This window comes from Panthera onca, chromosome A2 (genome assembly GCF_046562875.1).
Source record: "Panthera onca isolate mPanOnc1 chromosome A2, mPanOnc1 haplotype 2, whole genome shotgun sequence".
NCBI lineage: Eukaryota > Metazoa > Chordata > Mammalia > Carnivora > Felidae > Panthera > Panthera onca.
The window spans coordinates 113911626-113939189 of NC_138340.1; the positions used below are offsets into that span (position 1 = coordinate 113911626).

General features: G+C 39.1%; 1 protein-coding gene across 1 annotated transcript in view; it reads left to right on the forward strand.

Annotated features, from left to right (window-relative positions):
• The window catches only part of DNAH11 (dynein axonemal heavy chain 11), a 359440-nt gene that overhangs the window by 117554 nt on the left and 214322 nt on the right, over positions 1 to 27564 (forward strand). The window contains exons 29-30 of the mRNA XM_060632677.3: positions 754 to 900; positions 3982 to 4215. Of these exons, the coding sequence (XP_060488660.3) occupies positions 754 to 900; positions 3982 to 4215 (381 nt within the window). The remainder of the gene's footprint in view (positions 1 to 753; positions 901 to 3981; positions 4216 to 27564) is intronic.

Sequence of the window (27564 nt, forward strand, 5' to 3'; positions counted from 1 at the left end):
GCACCTGGGTGGCTCAGTCGGTGGAGTGCCCCACTCTTGGTTTCAGCTCAGGTCATGATCTCACAGTTCATGAGTTCAAGCCCCACACTGGGCTCCGTTCTGTCATCGAGGAGCCTGCTTGGGATTCTCTCTCTCTCCCTGTCTCCCTCTCTCTCTGGCCCTCCTCTGTTCATTCTCTCTCTCTCTCTCTCTCTCTCTCTCAAATAAACTTTGAAAAAAATTTTTAAAAATGGGGAAATCCTATTTACTTTCCTGGTATAACAAATATACTGTAGGGCTCACTTTAATATCAAACCAAGTACACAATAACATAAGACACAATACGAGAGTAATATTGTATGTAACTTAAATTTTTGTTTCAGAAATTTTAACATAACCTTCTTATAGTAGTAAACGATTTTTTTAGAGTAAAATAATATATCTGAATTTTAAAAACTTGGCCACACAATTCCCAGTATGATGATTGCTAACAGGTATATGGTGCAGGTAGGTTGGTAAGTGTCTAATCTTCAAGGGTAAGTTTTCATGATAAGCATCCACCACCCAGCACCTGATGATGCAGCCAACGTGCCTGGCCCCTTCTCTGTCAAGGTCATTTTAAACTCTGGAGTTTAAGGAGTGATTTTTATTTTGAAGGAAAACATTTCAAGACAACTCTCTATAGAAAGTTTTGTGAATTCGTATGGCATTATCTCTAGATTACCAGAATATATCTCCAGTAAGAAATGCTCTCATCTTTTCAAATTATCTTAGGTAACACGTCACCTTGCCAAACTCTTCGACAGCATTGCAGATCTGCAGTTTGAAGATGAGGATGTGTCTACCGCCAGAGCAATTGGAATGTACAGCAAAGAAAAAGAATACGTCCCATTCCAAGCTGAATGCGAGTGCATAGGCCACGTAAGATATGATTATAAAGTTGTCTATGCTACAGGAGTATTTCTGGGATAATTTTTTTTGAGAGAGGGCACGCACGAGCAAGAGCGGGAGAGAGGCGGCAGGGGGCAGGAGGGTTGGGGAAGAGAGAATCCTAAGCAGGCTCCATGCCCAGCATGGAGATGACCTGGGGGCGGTCCCACAACCATGAGAGCATGACGTAAGCCAAAATCATAAAGAGTCGATTACTTAACCCACTGGGCCACCCAGGCTCCCCTCAGGGTAATTTTTAAAGGTTGAATTGAACAAGAAAAGAAGTCAACTCCTGTCACATCAGTCCCTGGTTAGTTGTGTGCTCAGAGTTTCCCGTTTGCCCACGTCCAGTGTGACTGCTGTGCTGTGCCAAACCTTGCCATGCTTCCCAGTTTCTGCTCCCTTGGCTTCAGCACGTCAGAGAGTCTCAGAAATGCTAGCAGTCGAACTGGTCAGGAAGCATTGTCACAGTTTGAATGAGTGGACGCCAGAATGAAAAGCCAGTTCAACCCAGTGACCGAGCCTCCTATAAAGCTTATTGGTTTCGTCACAGAGAGTTTGAGGAAAGCAGCACCTTGGCAGTAAAGCATGTTTTAAAGAGGCTTGTGGTTCAGGATTGTGATGTGAATGTTGTAAATGGCTGCTCATAAATAAAGTCGACTGAATCTACCAGGCCGATGTCCCATACTCTTAATTACCACGTGCACAGACAGTTAAGGTAGCATATTCTCTTCTTGCACAGCCAAATACCTGAAAAATATTCTTAATGGTTAAGTGCAAGAATGGCTCATTATGATTTATGAAAGCATTCTTGGCGTTTTCAGATGATGTAGAGAAATTGCATCTTTTTATGATGATGCTTGAGCAGGTTGAGTTAATCCACAGAGTCACGGAGACCATAGCCTCCATTACAGAACTGTTCGGGTTGAGGCAGGTTCTTTGAATTGTCCCTTGCTGAAATGTGATGGGAGCCTTTTTTAAAAAAAAAAAAAAAAAAAAAAAAACAGGGGTTTTCTTTATTCCCCTCTGTTCCTTTTTAATATTGTACCAAGAAATCCTGCCAAATGAAGGGGAAGCAGATGGTGGAATACTTTGATTAAAATGTATTTTTTGATCTCTTGGGGTCTTTAGGATATTATTACAGTGATTAGAAAAAGTCACCATAAACTATCTTGACAAAAGTAACACGTGTTGCTGTCTGGTAACCTCCCCTGCGGACTGGTAAGCCAACTGGCGTAGTGCCCAGAAGGACGACAGTCCATTTGACGGATGTGGTTGTCACTAGCAGGAGCCCTTAGTATTGAAAGTTTTCACGGTGCTCTGATTTATTCTATATAAGCAATTTAGGCTAGAGACTCGAGCATATACCACATTCAGTCTCTAATTGCCTTTGTTTTATAAAAAGATGCTCTTTACGTCTTTCCCTCCCTGCGCTTTTATGATTGGTTCCTCCCAAATTAGACTATTTGTATTTTGTTAGATTAGTGTTTATTGAATACCTACTATGTGTCAGATGCTGGGTTAAATTTCTGGGGATCCAGAAATGAACAAGACATGTTCACTGTCTTGGAGGAGCTCTTAGTTTTCCTGGAAGAAATGGATAATTATAATGAATTATAATGAAGAAATGGATAATGATAATGGGAAGTGGTAATTGTTTTCACAGAGGGTTGGGAAGAGGCCGATGAAATATCAGAAAGGGGAGGGTTTGAGCCACATCGCATCAGTTTATTTCTCAAATCATGCTGAACGAAGTTGCCACTCTTGGCATATTCGTCTGAGCGCGAGGCGATACATCACCTTATATGTGTATTCAGTCTTCCCAGATGGACTGGAAAGTTCTTGAGAACAGGTGGCCATGTTGAGGACCTGGATCCCAGAGTACTCTGGGATATGCTCACATGCTGTCTGATTTACTGAAAGAACTAGTTGCTGGGTAACATCAAGAGTTGGGCTTAGTGACCCAGTTGGACTTAGTCATGGTGAGACTGGAGACCCTGAACTCAGGCATGTGAACAGTGTCCTGTTACGTAGTCAGAGGAGAAAGCTCTCAGGATGTTGGGCCCGCTGCCAGCCAGTGCTTCCTTTTTCTTTCAGTAGAGAAGGCTGTCAGCTTATCAACTACCTATCACTCTTTCCAAGTCCTCTAGAGAAAGATACTCTAGGAATGAATGTTTCTGCCATCTTCACAGAGGCAGACAAAGGAAACAGTTCTAACATTTTCACAATCTCATGTGGTCTTTGGAATTTATTTATTACAGTCATTTTTTATTGAGGTCGATTATTTGCAAATAGTATGTGTATTCTTTTTGTGATATAACACCCATGGAAACACATATGTGGGTAAATATAACAAAGCATATTTGAACATAATAGAAAACTGGGTAAAATATATTTGTGGGGGCAAAATAAACTTGGGTTTTTTTAAAACAAAGATTAACTTTCACAAGTCAGCAGTTGTCCTCTCTCTTACACTTTCCTGCTGTCTAATTTTTGACAAGTGTGAAGATGAGAGCCAGTAGGGAATATAATTAAGACACTTGCTGAAAATACTTTGTCTTAAGAGTAAGAAATAGGAGGATTTTAGAGAAGAATTTTCAGTATATTTAAAAATTATCAAAAAGAAACATTTAAAAAAAATCAATCTGCCATTATTCCCAAAGCTCTAGAATCTTACTCTAGCGTGTTACTCTGTAGATGGCTGTGATGTTTGGTTTCTCAGAACACTGTGCATTACTACAGGGGATCTCGATCCGGAACCCCCTTGTCTTCACATCTGAGAGACAGATAGTTGAGAACACCTGTGTTAAGGCTACAGAAAGTTACTGGGCCGTCTAGCAGGTGAAATGAGATGAGCGCTATCCTGGGAGAGGACAGGTTCGTATAGGAAGGACTTCATCCGTTGTTGTTCGTCTTCCATTTGTGTTCTGCGTCTTCCAGTTTTCTCTGTGGGTTTAAAATAAATCCACCCAAGGCCCCACCGTCCACATGGCCTTTGAGCCCATAGGAGGATGAAATTATCTCTCTTGCGTAGTTCAGCCTGTGCTAAATCATTTCATTTTGCTTCAAAAGGTGGAAACGTGGCTGCTGCAGCTTGAACACACTATGCAGGAAACTGTGCGACATTCCATCACAGAAGCCATAGCAGCCAGTGAGGAGAAACCAAGGGAGCTGTGGATCTTCGATTTCCCTGCTCAAGTTGCACTAACAAGCTCGCAGATCTGGTGGACGACAGATGTAGGGATAGCCTTCAGTAGGCTGGAGCAAGGCTATGAAACGGCCCTAAAGGATTTCCATAAAAAACAGGTATTTTATAGATTCATAATTTTGAGACTTGATGGGACTTGAAGAGGTAAACATTCATTCATTCATTCATTCACTCATTCATTCATTCATTCATTCATGGAGGGCCTTCTGTGTGCCAGGCACCATGCTAGGACTATTTCAGCAATCGGTTTAACTTTTTCATTTTCTAGCTTTGCGTTATCCTTCTAGTTTGCTGCAGGGGTTAAAAAAAATCTCATCCATTATCCTCCAAAGCTCTAGTATGTCACAGATACCTAGATACTGTGCCTATTTCTTTGCTTCTGTGTAGGACTCTCTTCATCTAGGCTAATGATGTATTTATTACAAAATATGTACGTGATTTGAATGACTCAGAAAGATGGAGGGCTGTTCAGCAAAGACAGATGTTTTCATGTATTTTGGGTTTTGGTTAATTATAAGTCACAGATGAGCAATTTTGGAAAACAGCCTATTTTGAATTCCATGTTATTCACCCCAGTTAGGCTATGACCTCTACTTAAGCCTCCCATCTTAAGGTGAGCTCATAGTTGTGAAACAATTCAGAGATAAGGCCTTTCTGTCAGCTTTTAGATTAAGGGAATACTAGGCTTGAAAGGTATTTAAACATTAGTGTGTCTACCTTCTTGTTTTGAGTGGATCAAGTGTGAATCGAGAGTTATTAAGTAACTTGCCCGGTATCGTACAATGTGTAAGTAACACAGGCAGGGGCAGCAGAAGTCAGAATGCTTTCCACGTCTCTCCATTACTGGTCCTCCTAGCAGTACTTGTAACTCATTCCCTTAAAAATCAAATAGATTCAGAGAGGGAAGGATACTTGTAACGTTAACACATTCAGGAATTTTAGGTTTTAGAGGGTGCTGATTATTTCTTTTAATTTTGCTTTAATCTTGAGTGGAGACAACCTGATTCGTTCATGTTACTAAAAGAGTTTTTGTACTGTTTGCTTTGGGGGAGGAATATATTCTTGATAATCATCTTGAGGAAACTAGGGCATTGGTTTAAGTTACAGGATTAGATTTTTAAAAGTGGCTGGTTTCCTCCTAGGGTCAAGAGCTTTACAATTCTAGTTGCTGCCATTTGGATGAGGAAGCTAAGTAGTTAATTTTTTTTTCATCGACCTTAATAGTAAATTAAATTGCAATTAATTATATTATGGTTTTATTATAAAAATACCTTTCTGGTTAATTCATTGATATCTGTGCTTTATTGTAAGTATTTTCATTATCTGTGAAGTAAGAATTTTTAAAAATAGTTACAATATCCTTTTTTAAATTTCAGGTATAATCAATCATTGCTCAGACTTAAATTTTTCAACATAGATCCTCCTCCTCTATTTTTCCCTCACTTCATTTAATGGTCTCCTTGCTTCCAGTGTATCATTTTGTGTGATTATTAGGATATTCAATTGCTTAAGACCGTAAATGATATTTTATGGATATTTCTTCTATCAACTTTATTATTTTCGATTTCATGATTTCTTATTAATGTTTATTATTAAAAATTAAGAAGAAGAAAGTATGGGGCACCTGGGTGGCTCAGTCAGTTTAGCTTCTGACTCTTGATTTCGACTCAGATCATTATCTCCCTGTTCATGAGCTCAAGTCCGGAGCTGGGCTCTGTGCTGAGTGTTGAGCCTACTTGGGATTCTCTTTCTCCCTTTCTCTGCCCCTATCCTGCTCAAGCTCTCTCTATCTCTCAAAATAAGTGAATAAACATTTTAAAAAAAGATTTAAAAGTGTTAATTAAAAAAAAAAAAGAAGGGGCACCTGGGCGGCTCAGTCGGTTGAGCCCCCGACTTCATCTCAGGTCATGATCTTGTGGTTTGTGAGTTTGAGCCTTGCATTGGGCTCACTGTCAGTACAAAAGCCGGCTTCAGATCCTATGTCCCCCTCTCTCTGCCCCCCCCTACTTGTACTCTTTGAAAACTAAATAAACATTAAAAGTGTTTCTAGGTATTTTTTTGATGAACAAAGTATAGATTGAAAAAGGAAAATAACTTTCTTTTCTTTCTTTCTTTCTTTCTTTCTTTCTTTCTTTCTTTCTTTCTGTTTATATCCAGGTCAGGTTGCATATAGTACAATAATGATTTCAGGAGTAGAATTCAGTGATTCGTCCCCTACATATAACACCCAGTGTTCATCCCAACAAGTGTCCTCCTTAATGCCCATCACCCATTTAGCCCATCCCCCCCACCCAAAACCCTTCCAGCAACCCTCAGTTTGTTCTCTGTATTTAAGAGTCTCTTCTTTTTTGTCTCCCTTCTTGTTTTTATATTATTTTTGCTTCCCTTCCCTTATGTTCATCTGTTTGGTATCTTAAATTCCACATATGAGTGAAGTTACATGATATTTGACTTTCTCTGAGTAATTTTGATTAGTATAATACACTCTAGTTCCATCCATGTTGTTGCAAATGACAAGATTTCATTCTTTTTGATTGCCAAATAATAGTCCATTGTGTGTGTGTGTGTGTGTGTGTGTGTGTGTGTGTGTGTGTGTGTGTGTGTATGCATGCCACATCTTCTTTATCCATTCATCCATCAATGGACATTTGGGCTCTTTCCATACTTGGGCTATTGTTGATAGTGCTGCTATAGACATTGGGGTGCATGTACCCCTTTGAAACAGCACACCTGTATCCTTTGGGTAAATACCTAGTAGTGCAATTGCTGTTTTGTAGGATACTTCTAATTTTAATTGTTCCATACTGTTTTTCAGAGTGGCTGCACCATTTTACATTCCCACTAGCAGTGCAAAAGGGTTCCTCTTCTCTGCATTCTCGCCAACATCTGTCATTGCCTGAATTGTTAATTTTAGCTATTCTGGTGTGAGGTGGTATCTCATTGTGTTTTTGATTTGTATGTCCCTGATGATGAGTGATGCTGAGAATTTTTTCATGTGTCTGTTAGCTATCTGGTTGTCTTCTTTGGAAAAGTGTCTACTCATTCTTTTGCCCATTTCCTCACAGCTATTTGTTTTTGGTTGTTGAGTGTGATAAGTTCTTTCTAGATTTGGGGTACTAACCCTTTATCTGATATGTCATTTGCAGATATCTTCTCCCATTCTGTTGGTTGCCTTTTAGTTTTGCTGATTGTTTCCTTCACTGTACAAAAGCTTTTTATCTTGATGAGGTCCCGGTAGTTCATTTTTCTAAAGTTTGTTTGTTTATTTTGAGACAGAGTGTGAATAGGGGAGGGACAGGGAGAGTGCGAGAGTGCGAGAGTGCGAGAGAGAGAGAGAGAGAGAGAGAGAGAGAGAATCCCAATGTGGGGCTTGAATTCACAAACCATGATATCATGACCTGAGCTGAAGTTGGATGCTTAACCAACTGAACCACCCAGGCACACAATAGTTCCTTTTTGCTTTCGTTTCCCTTACCTCCAGAGTCCTGTCTAGTAAGAAGTTGCTGTAGCCAAGTTCAAAGAGGTTGTTGCCTATTTTCTCTTCTAGGATTTTTTTTAAATTTTAAATTTTATTTTTTAAAATTTACATCCAAATTAGCATCAAAAATTAAAATTAAAAAAATTAAAAATTAAAATTAAAAAAATTAAAAAGAGATTGTTAACTAATACAACTAGTTAGCATCTACTGAGAGGATCATGTGGTTCTTATCCTTTCTTTTATTGATGTGATGTATCACATTGATTGATTGCAGATATTTAATCTGCCCTGCATCCCAGGAACAAATTCCACTTGATCATGGTGAATAATTCTTTTAATGTATTGTTGTATCCAGTTGGCTGATATCTTGAGAATTTTGACATCCATGTTCATCAGGAAAATTGGTCTGTAGTTCTTTTTAGTGGGGGTCTTTGTCTGGTTTTGGAATCACGGTAATACTGGCCTCATAGAGGGAGTTTGGAAGCTTTCCTTTCATTTCTATTTCTTGGAACAGCTTGAAAAGAATAGGTGTTAACTCTTCTTTAAATGTTTGGTAGGATTCTCCTGGAAAGTCTTCCCACTCTGGACTCTTGTTTTTTGGGAGATTTTTGATTACTGATTCAAATTCTTCACTGGTTATAGGTCTGTTCAGATTTTCTATTTCCTCCCATTTCAGTTTTGGTAGTTTATATGTTTCTAGGAATTTGTCCATTTCTTCCAGATTGCCCAATTTATGGCATATAATTGCTCATAACGTTCTAGTCTTACTGTTTGTATTTCTGCAGTGTTGGCTGTAATCTCTCCCCTTTATTTCTTGATTTTATTTATTTGGGTCCTTTTTGTTTTTTATCAAACTGGCTTGGTTTTATCAACTTTGTTAATTCTTTCAAAGAACCAGCTCCTGGTTTCATTGATCTGTTCTATTTTTTTTTTTTAATAGCATTGATTTCTGTTCTAATCTTTATTATTTCCCATCTTCTGCTGGTTTTGGGCTTTATTTGTTGTTCTTTTACCAGCTCTTCTAGGTGTCAGATTAGGTTGTGTATCTGAAATCTTTCTTCCTTCTTTAGGAAAGCCTGGATTGCTGTGTACTTCCCTCTTAGGACTGCCTTTCCTGTGTCCCAGAGATTTTTGGCTGTCATGTTATCATTTTCATTGGCTTCCAAGTACTTTTTAATTTCCTCTTTACTTTCTTTGTTAACCCATTCGTTCTTTAGTAGGATAATCTTTAATCTCCAAGTATATCTAGTCTTTCCAATTTTTTTTCTCTTGGTTTATTTTGAGTTTGATAGCATTGTGGTCTGAAAATATGCACGGCATGATCTCGATCTTTTTGTACTTGTTGAGGGCTGATTTGTGACCCAGTATGTGATCTATTCTGGAGAATGAAGGAAAATAATGTTTAGAAACCTTAACCATAGCACTCACAGATTCTCTTCCCATAGATAACCATGGATGACATTTTGGTACAGAGACATCAAAAGTTTTTCCTCTCTCTGTCTTTTTTTTTTTTTTTTTTTTTTAATGTTTTTAATGTCTGAAGGAGAGAGATAAAGAGCATGAGTGGGGGATGAGCAGAGAGAGAGGAACACAGAACCACAGAAGCTCCAGGCTCTAAGCTGGCAGCACAGAGAGCCCGACACAGGTCCTGATCTCACAAACCCTGAGATCACGACCTGAGCCAAAGTCGGACGCCCAACTGACTGAACCACCCAGGTACCCTGGTCTCTCTCTTTCTATGTGAATGTGTAGACATCTCTCTCTCTCTCTCTCTCTCTCTCCACACACAAGTGTGTGTGTGTGTGTGTGTCAATGCCTAGCTATTTATATAAATAAATTTTTGTGCTGATATATATCCATGTATCTAAATCTACACAGAAAAAATAGTTTGTTGTTTTTTTACCTTCAAACATTATTACTTTATATTTTCACTCAATATGTTATCTACATTTTTGCTTGTCGTAAATTATATATGTATATAAATTGACACTAAAAACCACCAAATAGTATTCCTTTATATGGATATACCAGAATTATTTCCTGCCTCCTCTGGGTCTAGTCTGAGAGTCTGAGTGTTTAGGCGGCCCTATTGTAGGTTCTGTGGTTCCAACAGTGAAGGTCCTCCTTTCAGTGTGCTTGTGTTCTAGTTAACTGTTAATAGATCTTACCTCTTCCTCACAAGGACATTGCAAACCTTTATTCTGATCTCCATGTCCTATTTTATATGCTGCTGTTTAATTTTTTTTAATCAACCTTTACTTGTGTTACTTTATTATTATTTTTTTAATTTTTGAGAGAGATTGACAGAGTGTGAGCGGGGGAGGGGCAAAGAGAGAGAGAAACACAGAATCCGAAGCAGGCTCCAGGCTCCAAGCTGTCAGCAAAGGGCCCAACACGGGGCTTGAACTCATGAACCGCAAGATCATGACCTGAGCCACTCAGGCGCCCTGCTTGTGTTACTTTAAATCTTAGATGTATCAACATATTTAGCAGTGACTTCGCTCTTTTTTTTTTTTTTTTGACCCCATTTCTTATTTTGAAATTCATTTCCTTTCTTCTTGTAATGTATCTCTTAGGGGGTTGTGAAGTGATGGATAATAAGTAGGACATTTTTTGATCCCTTTATTTTGATTTCCTTCTTCATATTTGAATCCTAGATTTCTTCTTTAAAAATTTTTTTTTACTATCTATTTATTTTTGAGAGCGAGAGAGAGACAGAGCATGAGCAGGGTAGGGGTGGAGAGAGGGAGACACAGAATCCGAGCTGTCAAAGCAGAGCCGGACGCAGGGCTTGAACTCAGGAACAGTGAGATCATGACCTGAGCCAAAGTCAGGCGCTTAATCCACTGAGCCACTCAGGCACCCTGAGGCCTAGATTTCTAAGTTGAGAATTACTTACTTTCAGAACTTTAAAAATATTGTATCATCTTGTGCCCATCATTGTTTTTGTACACTTTAGGTCAAATTATTTTTACTTCATAAGCAATCTGTCTTTGGTCTTTGGTTCATTTTATAATCTTTTTCTTTTTGTGGTTCTGATATTTTATTCTATTGTATCTAGTTGTAGATTCCCCCCTGACCCCCCGCCCCCCCACCACTGCTTTTAAAATGTAGCCTGCTAAGGACTTTGTGAACTTCTTGAATCTTCAGTTACATGTCTGTCTTCAATTCTGGAAAATTTCTCTCCATTTTTTGTTTGATCGATGCCTTTTTCCATTTGCTGTATTTTCTTCATTTACAATTTAATCTGCTATATGTTGGGGTTTCTCATGATGTCCTTCCTGTCTTTTAACCTCTATCTCATATTTTCAAACTCTGCATTATTTGTGTTGTAATTTAGGTACCTTTTTTTTAGGTAACTTTTTGAATAGTTTATTATTTGGTAATCTTTACATCCAACATGGGGCTCAAACTTACAGCCCCCAGTTTAAGAGTTGTGTACCCTACCATCTGAGCAAACCAGGACCCGCTCAGGTGATGTTTCAAATCTATCCTCCACATCACTGATATTTTTTTTCTTATAGGTTAATGATGAAGAAAAAAGAATCTAGGTCCAGATTATGTACGTTAAAATGTCAACTCATTAGCTGTGGTTCATTAGCTGTGTTGCCTTGGGTGTCTTAAATAACCACTCCGTGCCTCAGCGTCATAGTCTGTAAAACAGTAATAATAACAGTACCTGTATCACAGTATTGCTAGGATTACGTTAATGTATTTAAAACACCATTTAAAAGTGCTCAACAAAATTATTTTTTTAAATTTTTTAAATGTATGTTTATTTTTGACAGAGAGAGAGAGACAGAGCATGAGCGGGGGAGGAGCAGAGAGAAAGGGAGACACAGAATCTGAAACAGGCTCCAGTCTCTGAGCTGTCAGCACAGAGCCTGATGCGGGGCTTGAACCCACAGAGGTCATGAGGGTCATGAACCCATTAGGTCATGAGGTCGTGACCTAAGCTGAAGTTGGATGCTCAACCAACTGAGCCACTCAGGTGCCCCACAAAGTGCTGGACAAAATTTAAGTTAGCCATTGTTGCTGTTGTGAAATGGCAATAACAATGGTGTCTGACGTGATGCATAATTAATTTATTACCCCCACAATTTATCATAAAGATTTATTTATCATAAAGATTTTAAATCTACAAAAAAAATGAATTGTATAATCATCTGCAAACCTAACACCAAGATTCTACAATTAACATTTTAGTTTATCATGCTGTCTGTGCTTCATCCACCCCTCTGTAGATCCCTCTTTCCACCTTCTTTTTATCATTCATTTTAAAGGGAATTGCAGATGCCAGTAATCTGTACCTATAAACATTGCAATATAAATATTCCTTTTGTCAGTTTAAGTTTGATTATTATATCTCAATTTCCCAAATTTCTTTTTAGTTCTTTAAAAATCTCTTCAGCATGCCTTTTATTTTTTGTCTCAATTATTTTAAAGAGACCTTTTTAATAGTCTGATTTAGATTGTTCTAATGCTAGTTCTTTTAAGGCTGGTTATTCTGTTAAATTGAATTTGGTTTTTTTATGTTCATTTTTAAGTTTATCTAGGTTTGTTTTCTCTGTAGGAATTGTGTGTGCCACAGAGAGAGCATGTGTCTCTATCGTGTGTTCTTGTTTCTTCTAGGTTTCCACAGGTTTTGTGGATTCTGGATTAATTTTGTGGTTGATTACTCAGTTTAGGATTTTCAGATCCCTTGGCATAGGCTTGAGGTTTTGATATCTCCTAGGGGACTTTTTTCCTCTCCAAAAGCCCAAGATATTTCACCTTGCTTCTCTGAGCTGGGGGGTTTGAGTTTTTCTAGAGTCCTTTATTAGACTCTCTATGACTCTGAAGATCTCAATTCTATGTCAGGGTCTCAATTCCAACTCCCAGCCTTGCTCAGGAAGTGTGAGAGACAGAAATGTGTTCCCGTGTAGCAGCTTAAACCTCAGTCTCTGGATGTTTGCATCTCTACCCAGATCCCACTTTAGGGTGCTGTGGTATTAGCATATTAGCCACATTCTACTGTTGTGCCTTTTGAGGCACATTCCTGGCATCAGGGACTATCACACACACACCCTGCCCCCCAGCCTCTTCTCTTCCTCTCATGCCCTTATCTCCTGCAGCATCTCTCATGTTTGACTGTGGACTTGGCACATGAGTGGATTTTTGCTTTATTTAAAATAAAGCAGTTAATAAAGGAGTTGCTCATTCATCCTAATCCTGTATGTTGCAGAGTATCTGTTGTTATTATTACTACTTAATCCGGGCCATTAGGTTATTTTTTTAAGTTTGGGCTACCATTAACAATCCTACAGTAAACAGCCTTGTATGTACGTACATACATACATGTTGCACATATTTTTCTTTATTTTTTCAGGATAAAAAAAACTCTTTACTTTTAAGAGTTACATAATGCTTCTTTTTCATGTTGAAGGAGAAGCAGTGAAGAAGGTTGATGAAAAAGGTGTTTATCTGCTTAATTATGAAACACTTCCAGTACAAATTGAAATGTTTGACAGACCAGCCAACAGATGCCTTCAATACAGTGTTTCAATTTTGTAACTGACACTAATATGCATATTAGAGAAGCTAACATGTGAATATGGTCGAGGCTATAGTGTGGTTCCTGAGAAGTGTGCCCATCTACATTGAAACCTCTTCAGTTTCTCTCTTTAAAAATGGATGTAACCATCTGCTGGAGTTTGTTTTTAATTAAAATTACTTGTGCTAATACTGTGAGCTGTTTTTAAAATGAACGTTATTCCTTTAAAATAGTTTCATTTTACAGCTGAGATCAGAGTTGGCTGTAATTAATGATCTACCTGCACAAGTAATTTCTTTGCTTAGTCCTCACCTGCAAATTGTAGTGAGACAAATTAGCTAATTATTTTAACCTCTGTTTTTTCCTTTAGACATACTGTGATTTTATGTTAGATAATGTTGGGATTAAAGGCAAAAATACTGCATTTTGGATACACATCCTTGCCTTGCCAGAGTCTTTGAAAATACTACAGATAGAATAAATTTAATTCCTCAGCTTTGAGGGTTCCTTGGCAAAAGTCTTTTGTTTTGGCAGCTTGAGAGCTGGTAAGAAAGATTTTTTACTCTTCCTTTATTATTAAGCTGTGTGGAAATCATCAAAGAAGTGGAAACATTTTGGACTTGAAAAACTTAATTATTACTGTGCTGGGACATGACCCCGAGTTCTTTCAGTGGGACTCAAGATAAGTGATGTGAAACAATCCATCCCCCCCCCCCCCCAAGGACTAAATAATGTATGTAAGGAAGAAACTCTGATTTTGCTTCTTAAGGCCAATATTTGGCCTCATTTTTTTTTTTTTTAATTTATTTTTGGGACAGAGAGAGACAGAGCATGAACGGGGGAGGGGCAGAGAGAGAGGGAGACACAGAATCCGAAACAGGCTCCAGGCTCCGAGCCATCAGCCCAGAGCCCGACGCGGGGCTCGAACTCACGGACCGCGAGATCGTGACCTGGCTGAAGTCGGACGCTTAACCGACTACGCCACCCAGGCGCCCCTGGCCTCATTTTTAGTCATTGACTGAGAAATTCTTTGAAAAGCAATTGAATACAATGTTGATAGTGTTCTTACCTTACTGCATGAATAGGGAAAGCCTCTGAAGCCTGAAGCTACCCAGTGTATACTGGACAGAAGTTTTTTCTTTTGCCTCTTTATAAAAGTGTGATTTCATAGCCTCGTGCTTTCTAATATAGCAGGAACCCATGAGGAGAGCAATACTCTCTACCTCTCCTCTCTATTAAAAGAAACATTTTCCATAATTTACCAATCTAGTAGGCTTTTATTCCATGATGCATGAATCAGACAGCATCCAGTTTAACAGGTAGAAGGAAGCACCAAAGAGCTGATAAGGCACCGGATTTTTATAGACCAAGTGAGCAGGAACAAGGAAATTATACTGGGCATTTGCTGCTAGGTTATGTCAGGGTTACTTTGCTCATATGAGACAAAGGGAAGTCTTGCACTGGTTCAGGTAACTTGTGCTGAGCTGGCAGGTGCTGACAAGTTGACCTAGGCATGCCTTTCTGGGAAAGCTGAGCATAGAAACTTAAGTTTTGGTGTGCTGACACAGGGTTTAGCATCAGTGACTCCATCTTGGACTTAACTGGTTACTTTGACACAGCAAAAATTTTATTGCATGACCAGCAAGAAAAAAAAATCATATTGTATCTGGATATACTGAACTAGATACCTTGAGGAATGCCTAGAAGTTGATAACAGATGGAATTGAACTGATAATTGAGAGCAGGTAAAACCATGGGGCGCCTGGGTGGCTCAGTCGGTTGAGCATCCGGCTTTGGCTCAGGTCATGATCTCACGGTTTGTGAGTTCGAACCCCACATCGGGCTCTGTGCTGACAGCTCAGAGCCTGGAGTCTGCTTCAGATTCTGTGTCTCCCTCTCTCTCTGCTCCTCCCCCACTCGTGCTCTGTCTCTGTCTCTCTCTCAAAAATAAATAAACATTAAAAAATAAAAATAAAAAAAAGAGCAGGTAAAACCACAGGTGAGACCTATTTAAAAAACTGTTAGAGTGATAAGCCTATTTTATCCAATGAAATTCCAGGGAAATTACACTCAGATTCAGTTAAAAAAAGACATGTAGGAGGGGTCTCTGGTCAGTGATAAGGAGTAAATGTAGAAGAAATGGACTATTGGAAACAGTTCTGTCTCTTGTATATCCTGAGAGATTACCAGTGGGTCTGTTTGCTCCCAGGAGAAAGCCCAGAGAAGTGCTTCATGAACACTGCGAGATACTTATTGAGGACTTCTGCTGTGACTACATCTTGACCCTAGAGATCTAGTTGGGCAGCTTTTTCTTTGAAGGATGGGATAGAAATATTTTAGTCTTTCTGGGCTGTATAGTGTATTTCACATCTACTCATTTTTGCTGTTGCAGTAGGGAAGAAATCATAGGCAATTTTTAAATACATAGGCATGATGGGGTTCCAATAAAACTTTATTTATAAAAACTGGTAGTGAGCCAGATTTTGCTAGTGGCTACTTTGGCTACATCTGTAGAACAGATACTGAAGTAACTGAAAATCTCTACAGTGAGAGATACAAGAGAAAAAGAGTTTTGTTACCGATATATGCCATGTGAGTCCACTCTGATCCATTAATCCAAGAATTGTTTTTTTGAATAGACCATAACAATAAATTTTTGCAAGTTAAGAGAAGACAGGAAAAGAAAAGTTGGGGGGGCGGGGAAGGAAAGGAACTATAACTTCTTATGAGAAGAGATTTTAAAAAGACCATATAATCTGATGTGTGATTCTATGCTAAATGTTAAGTCAAAAACCTGGAATAAACAGGTGATTCTCCACGAACACTCTTTCTGAAATAGATTTTAAATGAGGTAGAAACTTGAGTAGACCAGTAACCACAGAAATAATTGAAACGGTAAGTAAGGTTGTTGAAGTTGCATACCCACACCCTAAGTTGAGCCCTGCTCCAGTGGTTTCATCAGAAGTTTAAAAAAATAAAAGTACCATTATATATCAACTCTTCTAGAGTGTAGAAAAAATGGAAAATCATTTTAGTCATTTTACAGAGTGCTAATAAACATTGCAAAACAGGCATTGATAAAATATGAGAGAAAACTCTGTTGGACAGTCTCATGAACTAACCTATCCTCTTTTTTGGTCTGGAGTTTTCACTTAACACTGTTGGAAGACAATCTATTGTGGGTCTCAGATTTTGTACATTTTTTGAGCAGAGGTACTTATTGCCTTTGTTCTAGACTATCTTCCCAAGAATGTTTGTATAACAAAACATTGTTAGAAGACAGTATTTTCTCTCCAGAGCAAAGGGCAGATTGGCTTACTCTCCAGTAAAATAAAGATAAAATCTTCCAGGGCAAAGGTCAGACATGCTTACTGTCTGTTAGAAAAGTTTAGGTTCCCTAAACTCAAGGTTCCTCTCCTATGACACAGCTCACAGCATTCACAAGCCTTATGTGGCTCTTTTGGGATTATCCTTGAAAAGCTGGGGGTCAGGAACTGGTGTAAATGTTGATACTTTGATACTAAATACTATTGCTCTAATGAACCCTCTTTTATCTGTGACTCAGAGGCTCTGTGTCTTCTGCCAGCATCCCTTAATGTCTGCCAGGCTGACTTTAGCATGCAAGTAGAGTAAAATCTCAGACCTGTCTCACTTCTTTAACAAGCATGTTGTTACATGTATTAGAAGTTCATTCTTTTTTGTTTCTTAGAATTGCATTGCATAACTATACCACGCTTTGTTTATTCTGTTGATTGACCCTGGGTTTTCCAGTTTGAGGAGACTATTTCCTAAAGCTGCTTGGAGCATTCTTATCCAAGTCTTTTGACCTATATTTTCCTTTCTCCTGGGTAAAGTATCTAAAAGTGAAATGGCTGAATCATACGAAAGGTATATGTTTACCCATTTTAAAAAAAACTGCCAGACAGTTCTCCATTCTTACATTCCCATTAACAAGGTGACACAATTCTAGTTGCTTCATATTCCGGCCAGTATTGGGCGTCATCAGTCTTCACAATTCTGGTGGATGTGAAATAGTCTCTCACTCTGTGTGTGTGTGTGTGTGTGTGTGTGTGTGTGTGTTTAACTTTATTTTATTTGAGAGAGAAAGAGAGTGCAAGAGGGGTAGAGAGAGAGAGAGAGAGAGAGAGTGTGAGTGAGTCAGTCCCAAGCAGGCTCCATGCTTAGCATGGAGCCCAATGCAGGGCTCAATCACATGGTTGTGAGATCATGACCTGAGATGAAATCAAGAGTCAGTGCTTAACCACCTGAGTTACCCAGGTGCCCCTGTATCACTGTGCTTTTAATTGGCTTATCTCTAATGTCTGAAGATGTTGAGGGGCACCTGGGTGTCTCAGTTGGTTGAGCCTCTTACTCTTGATTTCGGTACAGGTCTTGATCCCAGAGTTGTGGGATTAAGCCCCTGTGTTGGACTCTGTGCTGAAATTGGAACCTGTTTGAGATTTTTTCTCCCTCTCCCTCTACTGCCCCACCCCAGGTGTGCTTGTGTGTACTCTTTCTCTCTCTAAAATTAAAAAAAAAAAAAAAGATGTTCAGTAACCTTTCACATGTTTATTGGCATTCCTATATCTTCTGTTGTGCAGTATCTGTTCAAATAATTTGCTAGGTTTGTTTGTTTTTTTTTTTTTTTTTAATTGGATGTTTGTCGTTTTATTGTTGGTTAGAGGATTTCTTTATTTGGTTGCAATTCCTTTGTCAGGAAATGAATGGACTGCTCATTTTATTAATGTTCATTATTTATTAATGGGAATGGAATGTTTTCATTTTAATGTTTATAGTGTATCAAATTTTTCTTTGCTCGATACCTGTTATTTGTAAGAAATTCTTGTGTATCTCAGTGTTATGAAGATTTTCTCCTGTTTCCTTCTAGGAGATTGATGGTTATGGTTTTTTTCATTTAGATCTGTGATCCATACATCTTTTTCTTTTCTATTGTATTAACTTGGCACCTTGGTCAAAGTCAAATGAGTATATACGCAGGGATCTATTTCCAGACTGCCCTGTTGCATTCCTCTATTTTTGTGTTTTCATGCCAAATCCACACTGTATTAATTACCGTAACTTTATAGTAAGCATTAAAATCATGTTATATATAGCCTCCAACTTAGTTCTATTTTTAATTTTTTTCCCAAAATTTTTTGGATCATTCTAGGTTCTGTTCATTTCTACATAAATTATCATATTGTGTATTTATTTTTAGAAGCCTAATCTTTTATCCTAATTAAATTTTAACTGGAATGACATTCAGTATAAATAGGAATGTTGGAAGGGTGGATATCTCAACCATGATGAGTCTTCTCCAAGAACATGGTGTATGTTTTGACATAAGTTGTCTTTAATTTCTCTCAAAATATTTCTCTTGTTTTCAGTGTCAACGTGTTACACATTTCTTGCTGGACTTACTTTTAGATAGTTTATATGTTTTGATGCTGTAAACATATTCTAATCAATTAAAATTTTTCTTTCCTAATATTTGTGGCTCGTATATAAGATTGATTTTTCAATATTCACCATGTGTCTTAGGACTCTGCCAAATTTGCTTTTTAATTTTAGTCAGGTTTTTTTTTTTTAAGAATTTCATAGGCTTTGCTGTGTCCCTGAACATATCATCTGTCAGTAATGACAGGTTTACTTCTTGTCTCCTATTCTTTTTTGCCCTTTATTTCCTTTTCTTGAGTTACTGACTTGGCTAGGACCGCTAGTGCAACGTTGAATAAAAGTAGTTACAGCAGACATTCTGGCCAGTTTCCAGTCTCAGGGAAGAAAGATTTCAATCTTCACCACTAAATATGATAGTAGTTACAGGCTTTTGTAGATGCCCTTTCTGAAATAGAGAACTTTTCTATTGCTGCCTACTGGGAATTTTTATCTTGAAAAGACCTTGACCTTGTTCAAATCTGTTAAGATTATTTGTGTGTCTGCCTCTTTTATTGTGTTACTGTGGTGAATTTTTGAATGCTAAACCAGTTTTGCATTCCTGAAATTCTACTTGGTTATGATGTATTGTCATTTATATATGTGTATATGTATTTTTGCTGCATTTCATTTGCTAATATTCTGCCCAGAAATTCTCTATATATGTTCTTCAGTGATGTTTATCTGTAATTTTCTTAGAATACCTATGCCAGTTTGAGGATCAGCATTATGTTCCCTAAAAGAAATTGAAAGTATTTTATTCTCATGTATTTTGTGAAAGAGTTTATGATAAAAACCACTGGCGATGCCATCTGGGCCTGGAGTTTTCTTTATGGAACTTTTTTTTTTCTTTTTTTTAAGTTTGTTTATTTATTTTGGGTGAGAGAGGAAGAGAGAGAATCTCAAGCAGTCTCCGCTCTTTCAGTGCAGAGCCCAGTGTGGGGCTCGATCTCACGAACTGCGAAATCATGACCTGGGCTGAAATCAAGAGTCAGAGGCGTAACTGACTAAGCCACCCAAGTGCCCCATAATTCAATTTCTTTTATATATATATATATATATATATATATATATATATATATATATATATATATATGCTGCTATGTAGCTTTTTCTTTTTTTCATGTGTCCCTTTTGAAAATTGTGCTTTTCAAGGTATTCATCCATTTCATTTAAGTCAACGACTGGCAAGTTACAGCCCTCTGGCCCAATCCTACCCAGTGCCTCTGTGTTTGGCTGCATTCACGCTGTGGTGGCTACGTGGAATCGCTGCGGTAGAGTCAAATATTGACTGTCTGCACCTAAGTTTTTAGATGTATTGACATGAATTGGTCTTTGTTTCCTGACATTATCCTTAGCACATCGGGAGGATCTCACATCATGTCCCTCTTGCATTCCTGGTGTTGGTGATTTGTGTTTTCTATCCCTCTCTTTTCTGTTTGTTTGTTTTTTTTTAACGTTTTTTTTATTTATTTTTGAGACAGAGAGAGACAGAACATGAATGGGGGAGGGGCAGAGAGAGAGGGAGACACAGAACCGGAAGCAGGCTCCAGGCTCTGAGCCATCAGCCCAGAGCCCGACGCGGGGCTCGAACTCACGGACCGTGAGATCGTGACCTGAGCCGAAGTCGGACACTTAACCGACTGAGCCACCCAGGCGCCCCTCTCTTTTCTGTTTTTAATTAGACTTTCTTTTTGTGTATCAGGTTTATTTACATTTTCAGAGAAGTAATCTTTGTGTTACTGTTACTTTCTGTTGTTTTATATTTCACGTATTTCAGCTTTATCTTGATTACTTCCTTCTACTTACTTGAATTTGCTCCTCTTGTTCAAGTTTCTTAAGGTGGGAGCTTATTGATGTTACACCTTTTTCTTTTCTAATGCAAGGATTTGAAGGAAACTTTATAACTCGATGAAGAATATCTACCAGAAACCTGCAGAGAAAATCATGCTTAATGGTGAAACTTTGGAATCATTTCCATTAGTGTCAAGAATGAGGTGATTACCCTCGCTGTCTCTGACATTCATTGCTTAATTTTGTGGTGGTTTTACCAATACGATTAGAGGAGTAGTAGGAGATGAACAGTGGAAAGGAAGGCAACAAACGGGGCCACCGCAATGATCTGATAGTGTCAAAGGACTATGGGATCTAGTTTCTTTTGCAGTTTCCTTTGTTCCAGCTGAAATGAAAATCCGTTGTTTCTGATGCTGCTAAAACTGAAACCTGGGTGTTTTTCAGGATTAGAGATCCTAGATGCTCTCATTATAAAACAAAAAGAATGTTACTTCTGTGTTACAACCAGTTGGGAAGGGATTGAGGGTTCTGGTAGCTCACCCCTCCACGCCCCCCCCCCCCCAAAAGGGCTATAGTAGTTACATTGCAATATTCACTTTGGTTTGCTGAGGACCATGAACTCAGATCTTAATATCTCTTCTCAGAGAAGAGCCCTTCCAGCTTCATGGCCACCACGGCTGGGCTGTGCCTAGGTTGGGAAATCTGCCATGTCAGATGCCCAGATGCCCAGAGTCAGAAATTGGAGCCCTTCTGCTGCAAGGAAGATGTTCTTCTTCTTGTGTTGCCTTATTTAAGCCTGTAGCATTTAGGGACCTGGTTCTTTAGGTTCCCATATAGGTTCTCTTAATGGGGTACCACCACAGGAGTTGGGTCCGGACAAAATGGACAGTCAGCTACCACCTGTATCAAGAACCATTCCTTTTCCTGACCTTGAGTCTGCTGCTTTCTTTGCCTGACACCTTCTTTCACGGTGAGCTCACCATCATCCCACCAGGCAGGTGGCCCTCTTTTTGAACACCTTAGTGTCTTAGACATTTGTGACGTAGAAACCTCAGTGGTGGTCATGATGCATGTGGCTTTTTTGGGAAGTGTTTCCATTTTTAACCAAATAAGAGAATTCGTAAGTGGTGGATACCTACTTATTTCTGCATGTCAGCTCTTCTCTGGCCAGGATGAGCTGATAATGAATATGCTATCCATGTGGGGAAGTTTTGTGTTTTATTTTTATTTTTTTTTATTTAACTTTATTTTTTATTTTTTAAAATTTACATCCAAATTAGTGTATAGTAAAGCAATGAGATTCCTTAATGCCCCTTACCCATTTAGCCCATTCCCCCTCCCACAACCCCTCCAGCAACCCTCAGTTTGTCCTCCATATTTATGAGTCTCTTTTGTTTTGTCCCCCTCCCTGTTTTTATATTATTTTTGTTTCCCATCCCTTATGTTCATCTGTTTTGTCTCTTAAAGTCCTCATATGAGTGAAGTCATAGGATTTTTGTCTTTCTCTGACTGACTAATTTCACTTAGCATAATACCCTCCAGTTCCATCCACGTGGTTGCAAATGGCAAGATTTCATTCTTTTTGATTGCTGAGTAATACTCCATTGTATATATATATATACACCACTTCTTTATCCATTCATCCATCTATGGACATTTGGGCTCTTTCCATACTTTGGCTATTGTTGATAGTGCTGCTATAAACATGGGGGTGCACGTGTCCCTTCAAAACAGCACACCTGTCCCTTGGATAAATGCCTAGTAGTGCAATTGCTGGGTTATAGGGTAGTTCTATTTTTAGTTTTTTGAGGAACCTCCATACTGTTTTTCAGAGTGGCTGCACCAGCTTGCATTCCCACCAACAATGCAAAAAGATCCTCTTTCTCCACATCCTCACCGACATCTGTTGTTGCGTGAATTGTTACTGTTAGCCATTCTGACAGGTGTAAGGTGGTATCTCATTGTGGTTTTGATTTGTATTTCCCTGATGATGAGTGATGTTGAGCATTTTTTCATGTGTCGGTTGGCCATCTGGATGTCTTCTTTGGAGAAATGTCTATTCCTGTCTTTTGCCCATTTCTTCACTGGATTCTTTGTTTTTTGGGTGTTGAGTTTGATAAGTTCTTTCTAGATTTTGGATACTAATCCTTTATCTGATATGTCATTTGCTTATATCTTCTCCCATTCTGTCGGTTGCCTTTTAGTTTTGCTGATTGTTTCCTTCACTGTGCAGAAGCTTTTTATTTTGATGAGGTCCCAGTAGTTAATTTTTGATTTTGTCTCCCTTACCTCCGGAGACGTGTTGAATAAGAAATTGCTGCGGGCAAGATCAAAGAGGTTTTTGCCCGCTTTCTCCTCGAGGATTTTGATGGCTTCCTGTCTTACATTGAGGTCTTTGATCCATTTTGAGTTTATTTTTGTGTATGGTCTAAGAAAGTGGTCCAGGTTCATTCTTCTGCATGTCGCCATCCAGTTTTCCCAGCACCACTTGCTGAAGAGTCTGTCTTTATTCCATTGGATATTCTTTCCTGCTTTGTCAAAGATGAGTTGGCCATACATTTGTGGGTCCATTTCTGCGTTCTCTATTCCATTGATCTGAGTGTCTGTTCTTGTGCCAGTACCATACTGTCTTGATGATTACAGCTTTGTAGTATAACTTGAAGTCTGGGATTGTGATGCCTCCTGCTTTGGTTTTCTTTTTCAACATTGCTTTGGCTATTTGGGGTCTTTTCTGGTTCCATACAAATTTTAGGATTGTTTGTTCTAGCTCTGTGAAGAGTGCTGGTGTTATTTTGATAGGAATCGCGTTGAATATGTAGATTGCTTTGGGCAGTATCGACATTTTAACAGTGTTTGTTCTTCCTATCCAGGAGCATGGAATCTTTTTCCATTTCTTTGTGTCTTCTTCAATTTCTTTCATCAGCTTTCTATAGTTTTCAGTGTATAGATTTTTCACCTCTTTGGTTAGATTTATTCCTAGGTATTTTATGGTTTTTGGTGTAACTGTAAATGGGATCAATTCCTTGATTTCTCTTTATGTCATTTCATTGTTGGTGCATAGGAATGCGACCGATTTCTGTGCATTGATTTTATATCCTGCAACTTTGCTGAATTCATGAATCAGTTCTAGGAGTTTTTTGGTGGAATCTTTTGGGTTTTCCATATAGAGTATCATGTCATCTGCGAAGAGTGAAAGTTTGACCTCCTCCTGGCTGATTTGGATGCCTTTTATTTCTTTGTGTTGTCTGATTGCAGAGGCTAAGACTTCCAATGTTATGTTGAATAACAGTGGTGAGAGTGGACATCCCTATCTTGTTCCCAATCTTAGGGGGAAAGCTCTCAGTTTTTCCCCATTGAGGATGATATTAGTGTTGGGTCGCTCGTATATGGCTTTTATCATCTCAAGGTATGGTCCTTCTATCCCTACTTTCTTGAGGGTTTTTATCAAGAAAGAATGCTGTATTTTTTGAAATGCTTTCTCTGCATCTATTGAGAGGATCACATGGTTCTTGTCCTTTCTTTTATTGATGTGATGAATCACGTGAATTGTTTTGCGGATATTGAACCAGCCCTGCATCCCAGGTATAAATCCTACTTGGTCGTGGTGAATAACTTTTTTAATGTATTGTTGGATCCAGTTGGCTAATATCTTGTTGAGGATTTTTGCATCCATGTTCATCAGGGAAATTGGTCTATAGTTCTCCTTTTTAGTGGGGTCTCTGTCTGGTTTTGGAATCAGGGTAATGAATACACAGTAAAATCCTAGTGCCTGGTCCTAAACGCTGGTTCCACTGTTTATAACTGTGTGAGCTTGAGCAAATTCTCATACATAAAATTGGAATAATGTACCTCCCTCATAGGGCTATTGTGATGATTAAATTAGAATTATGTACGTATATACGTATATGCCTACATACGCGTGCACACACACAGTGCTTATTAGGTAGTAAGAGCTCATTAAATGTCAGCTCTTATTATTTGTTGCTGCTGTCAGAGAGGAACTAGATGAATGGCCATGGGGCTGATACTGAGCTCAGTGCACCACTCTTTGTGAGAGTGGAAGCATGGCCTGAGTGTCAGGAGCCACTTCTTCATTTGTGCTCTGGGTTTCTTCTGATGTGGACTCCCAGGATTCCCTCAGTACCTTTTCTCCTGTGTCTTCCTGTTCTCATCCTGGCTCATTGCTGTCAGTTTATAAACATTCCCAAGTGTCTCATTACTCACAGGCAAAATAACTAGCAAAATTGATTCCTTTATGTCCCATCTCCCATTTTCTGCTCCAACCCTGTAACTTGGCTCATTCTTATTTGTCTCCATGACCCCATTTCCACCACTTGACTGAATCGCATTGTGTTGTCATTAGAAGTACTTCCTCTTGCTTTAATACTCTCCCTCTTATTTCATGCCTGTTTGAATTCTCCTTTGCCACCAACCTCTTGGACTCTTCTTCAGTTTTCTTGATTTTCTTCCTCCTGCTCCTTTGTGGCTTTTCCTTATGGTGCTGACTTATGTTCCTTTTTCTTCTCACCATACCATACATCCCTGCTAATTTCATCTACTTTTATGTCTTCTCCCTTTCTTTTGTAATATGCTCATGACTGTCATCTCCAGCCCAGACCTCTCCCCTCAGGCACAACCAAAAAGCATATTGGGCTTCTCCATTGAAAGTCTGATGGGCACATCAAGCCTACAACATTGAAAATATGTTCACTCTTCTTCTCAAACCTGCTTGTCTAATGTTCTCAAGCTCAGAACAAAGCACCAATGGCCTTCACCAGTTTCTTACCTAGAAGCCCATTTGACTCTGACTTTACCTACTGTCTAATCAACCACCAGATCTCTTCCGTTACCCTAAATATATCTGTTCTCGCTGCTTCCCTCACCACTTCGTTAATATCCTGGTTCCAGACACTTTTCTCACTTGGATGGCTCTGTCTCCCTCCCTCCTCTCCAGGGCTGTTTCTCTCTAGTCTTGTTTCCCTCCAATCCATCATCACAGGCAGAGAAATATTTTAAAAACAAATATCGAATTATTAGCACACTTCCTAGAACCCTTTAGCAACATCTTGTTGCCCTTGAAGTTCAGACCCTTCAATAAGCTGGCCAAGCCCTGTGTGTTTGGACCCCTCTTTCTCTATCATCTGTACCTGTGTGGTCTACCACACTCTGCCCTTCTCCCATGCTGCACTTCTTTAAGTTCCCTGACAGGGTCACCTGCCATGTGCTGGGTGTTCACATGGGTGCTTCTGGTGGCTTACTCCCTGCTTCTGTGGGTGGGCAGCCTTTGAGTTTTTACAACCTAAATTACACTCATCCCTTAAGTTTTAGCCAAAATACCCTTTTCTCTGAAATGTCTTTCCAAGCCCTTGATTAGGCAAGGCCCCTTTTCTGTGTGCCATTGTAGCTACTTCTTGTTCCAGCAAAATGATTATAGTTATTTACCTGCATTCTGCTTTGACCTGTAACCCCTGGAAACAGTAATCACGTTTGTCTTGCTGTGTGATTGAAAGAACAAAATTGTGCTTTGGTGCGTACTGTTGCTGTTCTTCGTTTGTTCATTTCTTCCTTCCTACATTCCTATAATGAGTGCGTACTGAGATGATGCCTTATGCTGGCCACTCTACCGGGTATGGGATTGTGGTAGTGAATAAGACATGTAAGGGCCTTGCTCCTTTAGAGCTTATAGTCAGGGGAGGAGTCAAATAGTAAATAAGGAAATAAGTAACTGAATGGTAGGATACTAGTAAGTACCACGAAGAAAAGAAAATAGGAACCTATAGAATAATGGGGTAGGGGATGATAGTAAATGGGATGACCAGGGAAGGCCAGTCTGATGAGGTGAGTTTGAAGTAAGATATGGATGATGACAGAAAGCCAGCTGCACAAAGATCAAAGGGAGTATGTCCAGGCACAGGAAAGAAAGAGTTTCTGTGGCCATGAAGTAGCCGTGACAGAGGGACGTCAGGAAGGCCAGGCAGGCAGAGTGATGTGCGGTGGGAAACGAGTGGTGGCAGGTCCTAGAGGGCTTTGCGCTCACGAAGAGGAGTTTGGATTGTATTGGAAGGAGGCTTCTCTCTGGTTCAGGATATATGCTCTATTTATGCTCCAGCTAAAGCTAAGGTGTACGAGGAAAACAGCTGCTTGAGTTTCAAGATGAGGTATAGGCAGTTGACTTAAGGCAAACATTTGTGATCCTAGCAGAAACTCTTATAACACTGCTTTGAGCAAGGGCAAGAATAAGTGCTGATTACATGACAGGCTATATGTTTTCTTTTTTTTTTAATTTTTTTTTTAGCTTTTATTCATTTTTGAGAGCGATACAGTGTGAGTGGGGGAGGGGCAGAGAGAAGGAGGCAGAATCTGAACCAGGCTCCAGACTTTGAGCTGTCAGCACAGAGCCTGATGTGGGACTCGAACCCACCAACCGTGAGATCGTGACCTGAGCTGAAGTTGGACACTCAACCAGCTGAGCCACTCAGGCACCCCGACAGGCTATATGTTTTTTAAAAGCTGCCAAGGTACATTTTATATGTCATGGGCCATAAACTTGTAGGTATTGATAATATGACCATCTAGTGATAGTGCCTGATGCTACCACCGAAATGATAGACCTTTTATAACTCTATTTTTGTGGGTACAGAATTTTATGGCTTAAAAAAGAGCATTGCTAGGAACATTTAATCCCGAAAAATGTCAGATCCCCAACATAGGATGCTGAACAGATAATGTTGACGAGCTGTATTTTTAATCATCTTTCACTTGGATGAACTTTTGTTAAAAATGAATCAATAATGGAGAAATCACAGGTTGTAGGAGCCTCAGACAAGACAACGCATGTGAAAGCACTTGAAATTATAAATGTTCTCACAAGGCATAAGTTATTATTACTGTCGTTACAGCCAATTCTTTTTAACCAAATACTGGAACTGGTATACAAGTTGAGACTTTAAAGACTGGCTGTCTCAACCGAGATGAGAAAATATGCAATGCCAAAACACCTCTTTTCTAACCAACATGCATATGAATTTTGTTGGTCAGCTTACATGTGCAGAGGCTAATAATGTACACGTATTAATCTACTCAGCAAAGACTGAGTACCTACTGTTTGACAGCTAGCCCCTTAGTGGCTCTGGGGATAAAGTCATGTACTAGACAGGCACACGTATGCCTTCATGGAACCTAAAATCCAGGGGATAGTGAACATGGTGT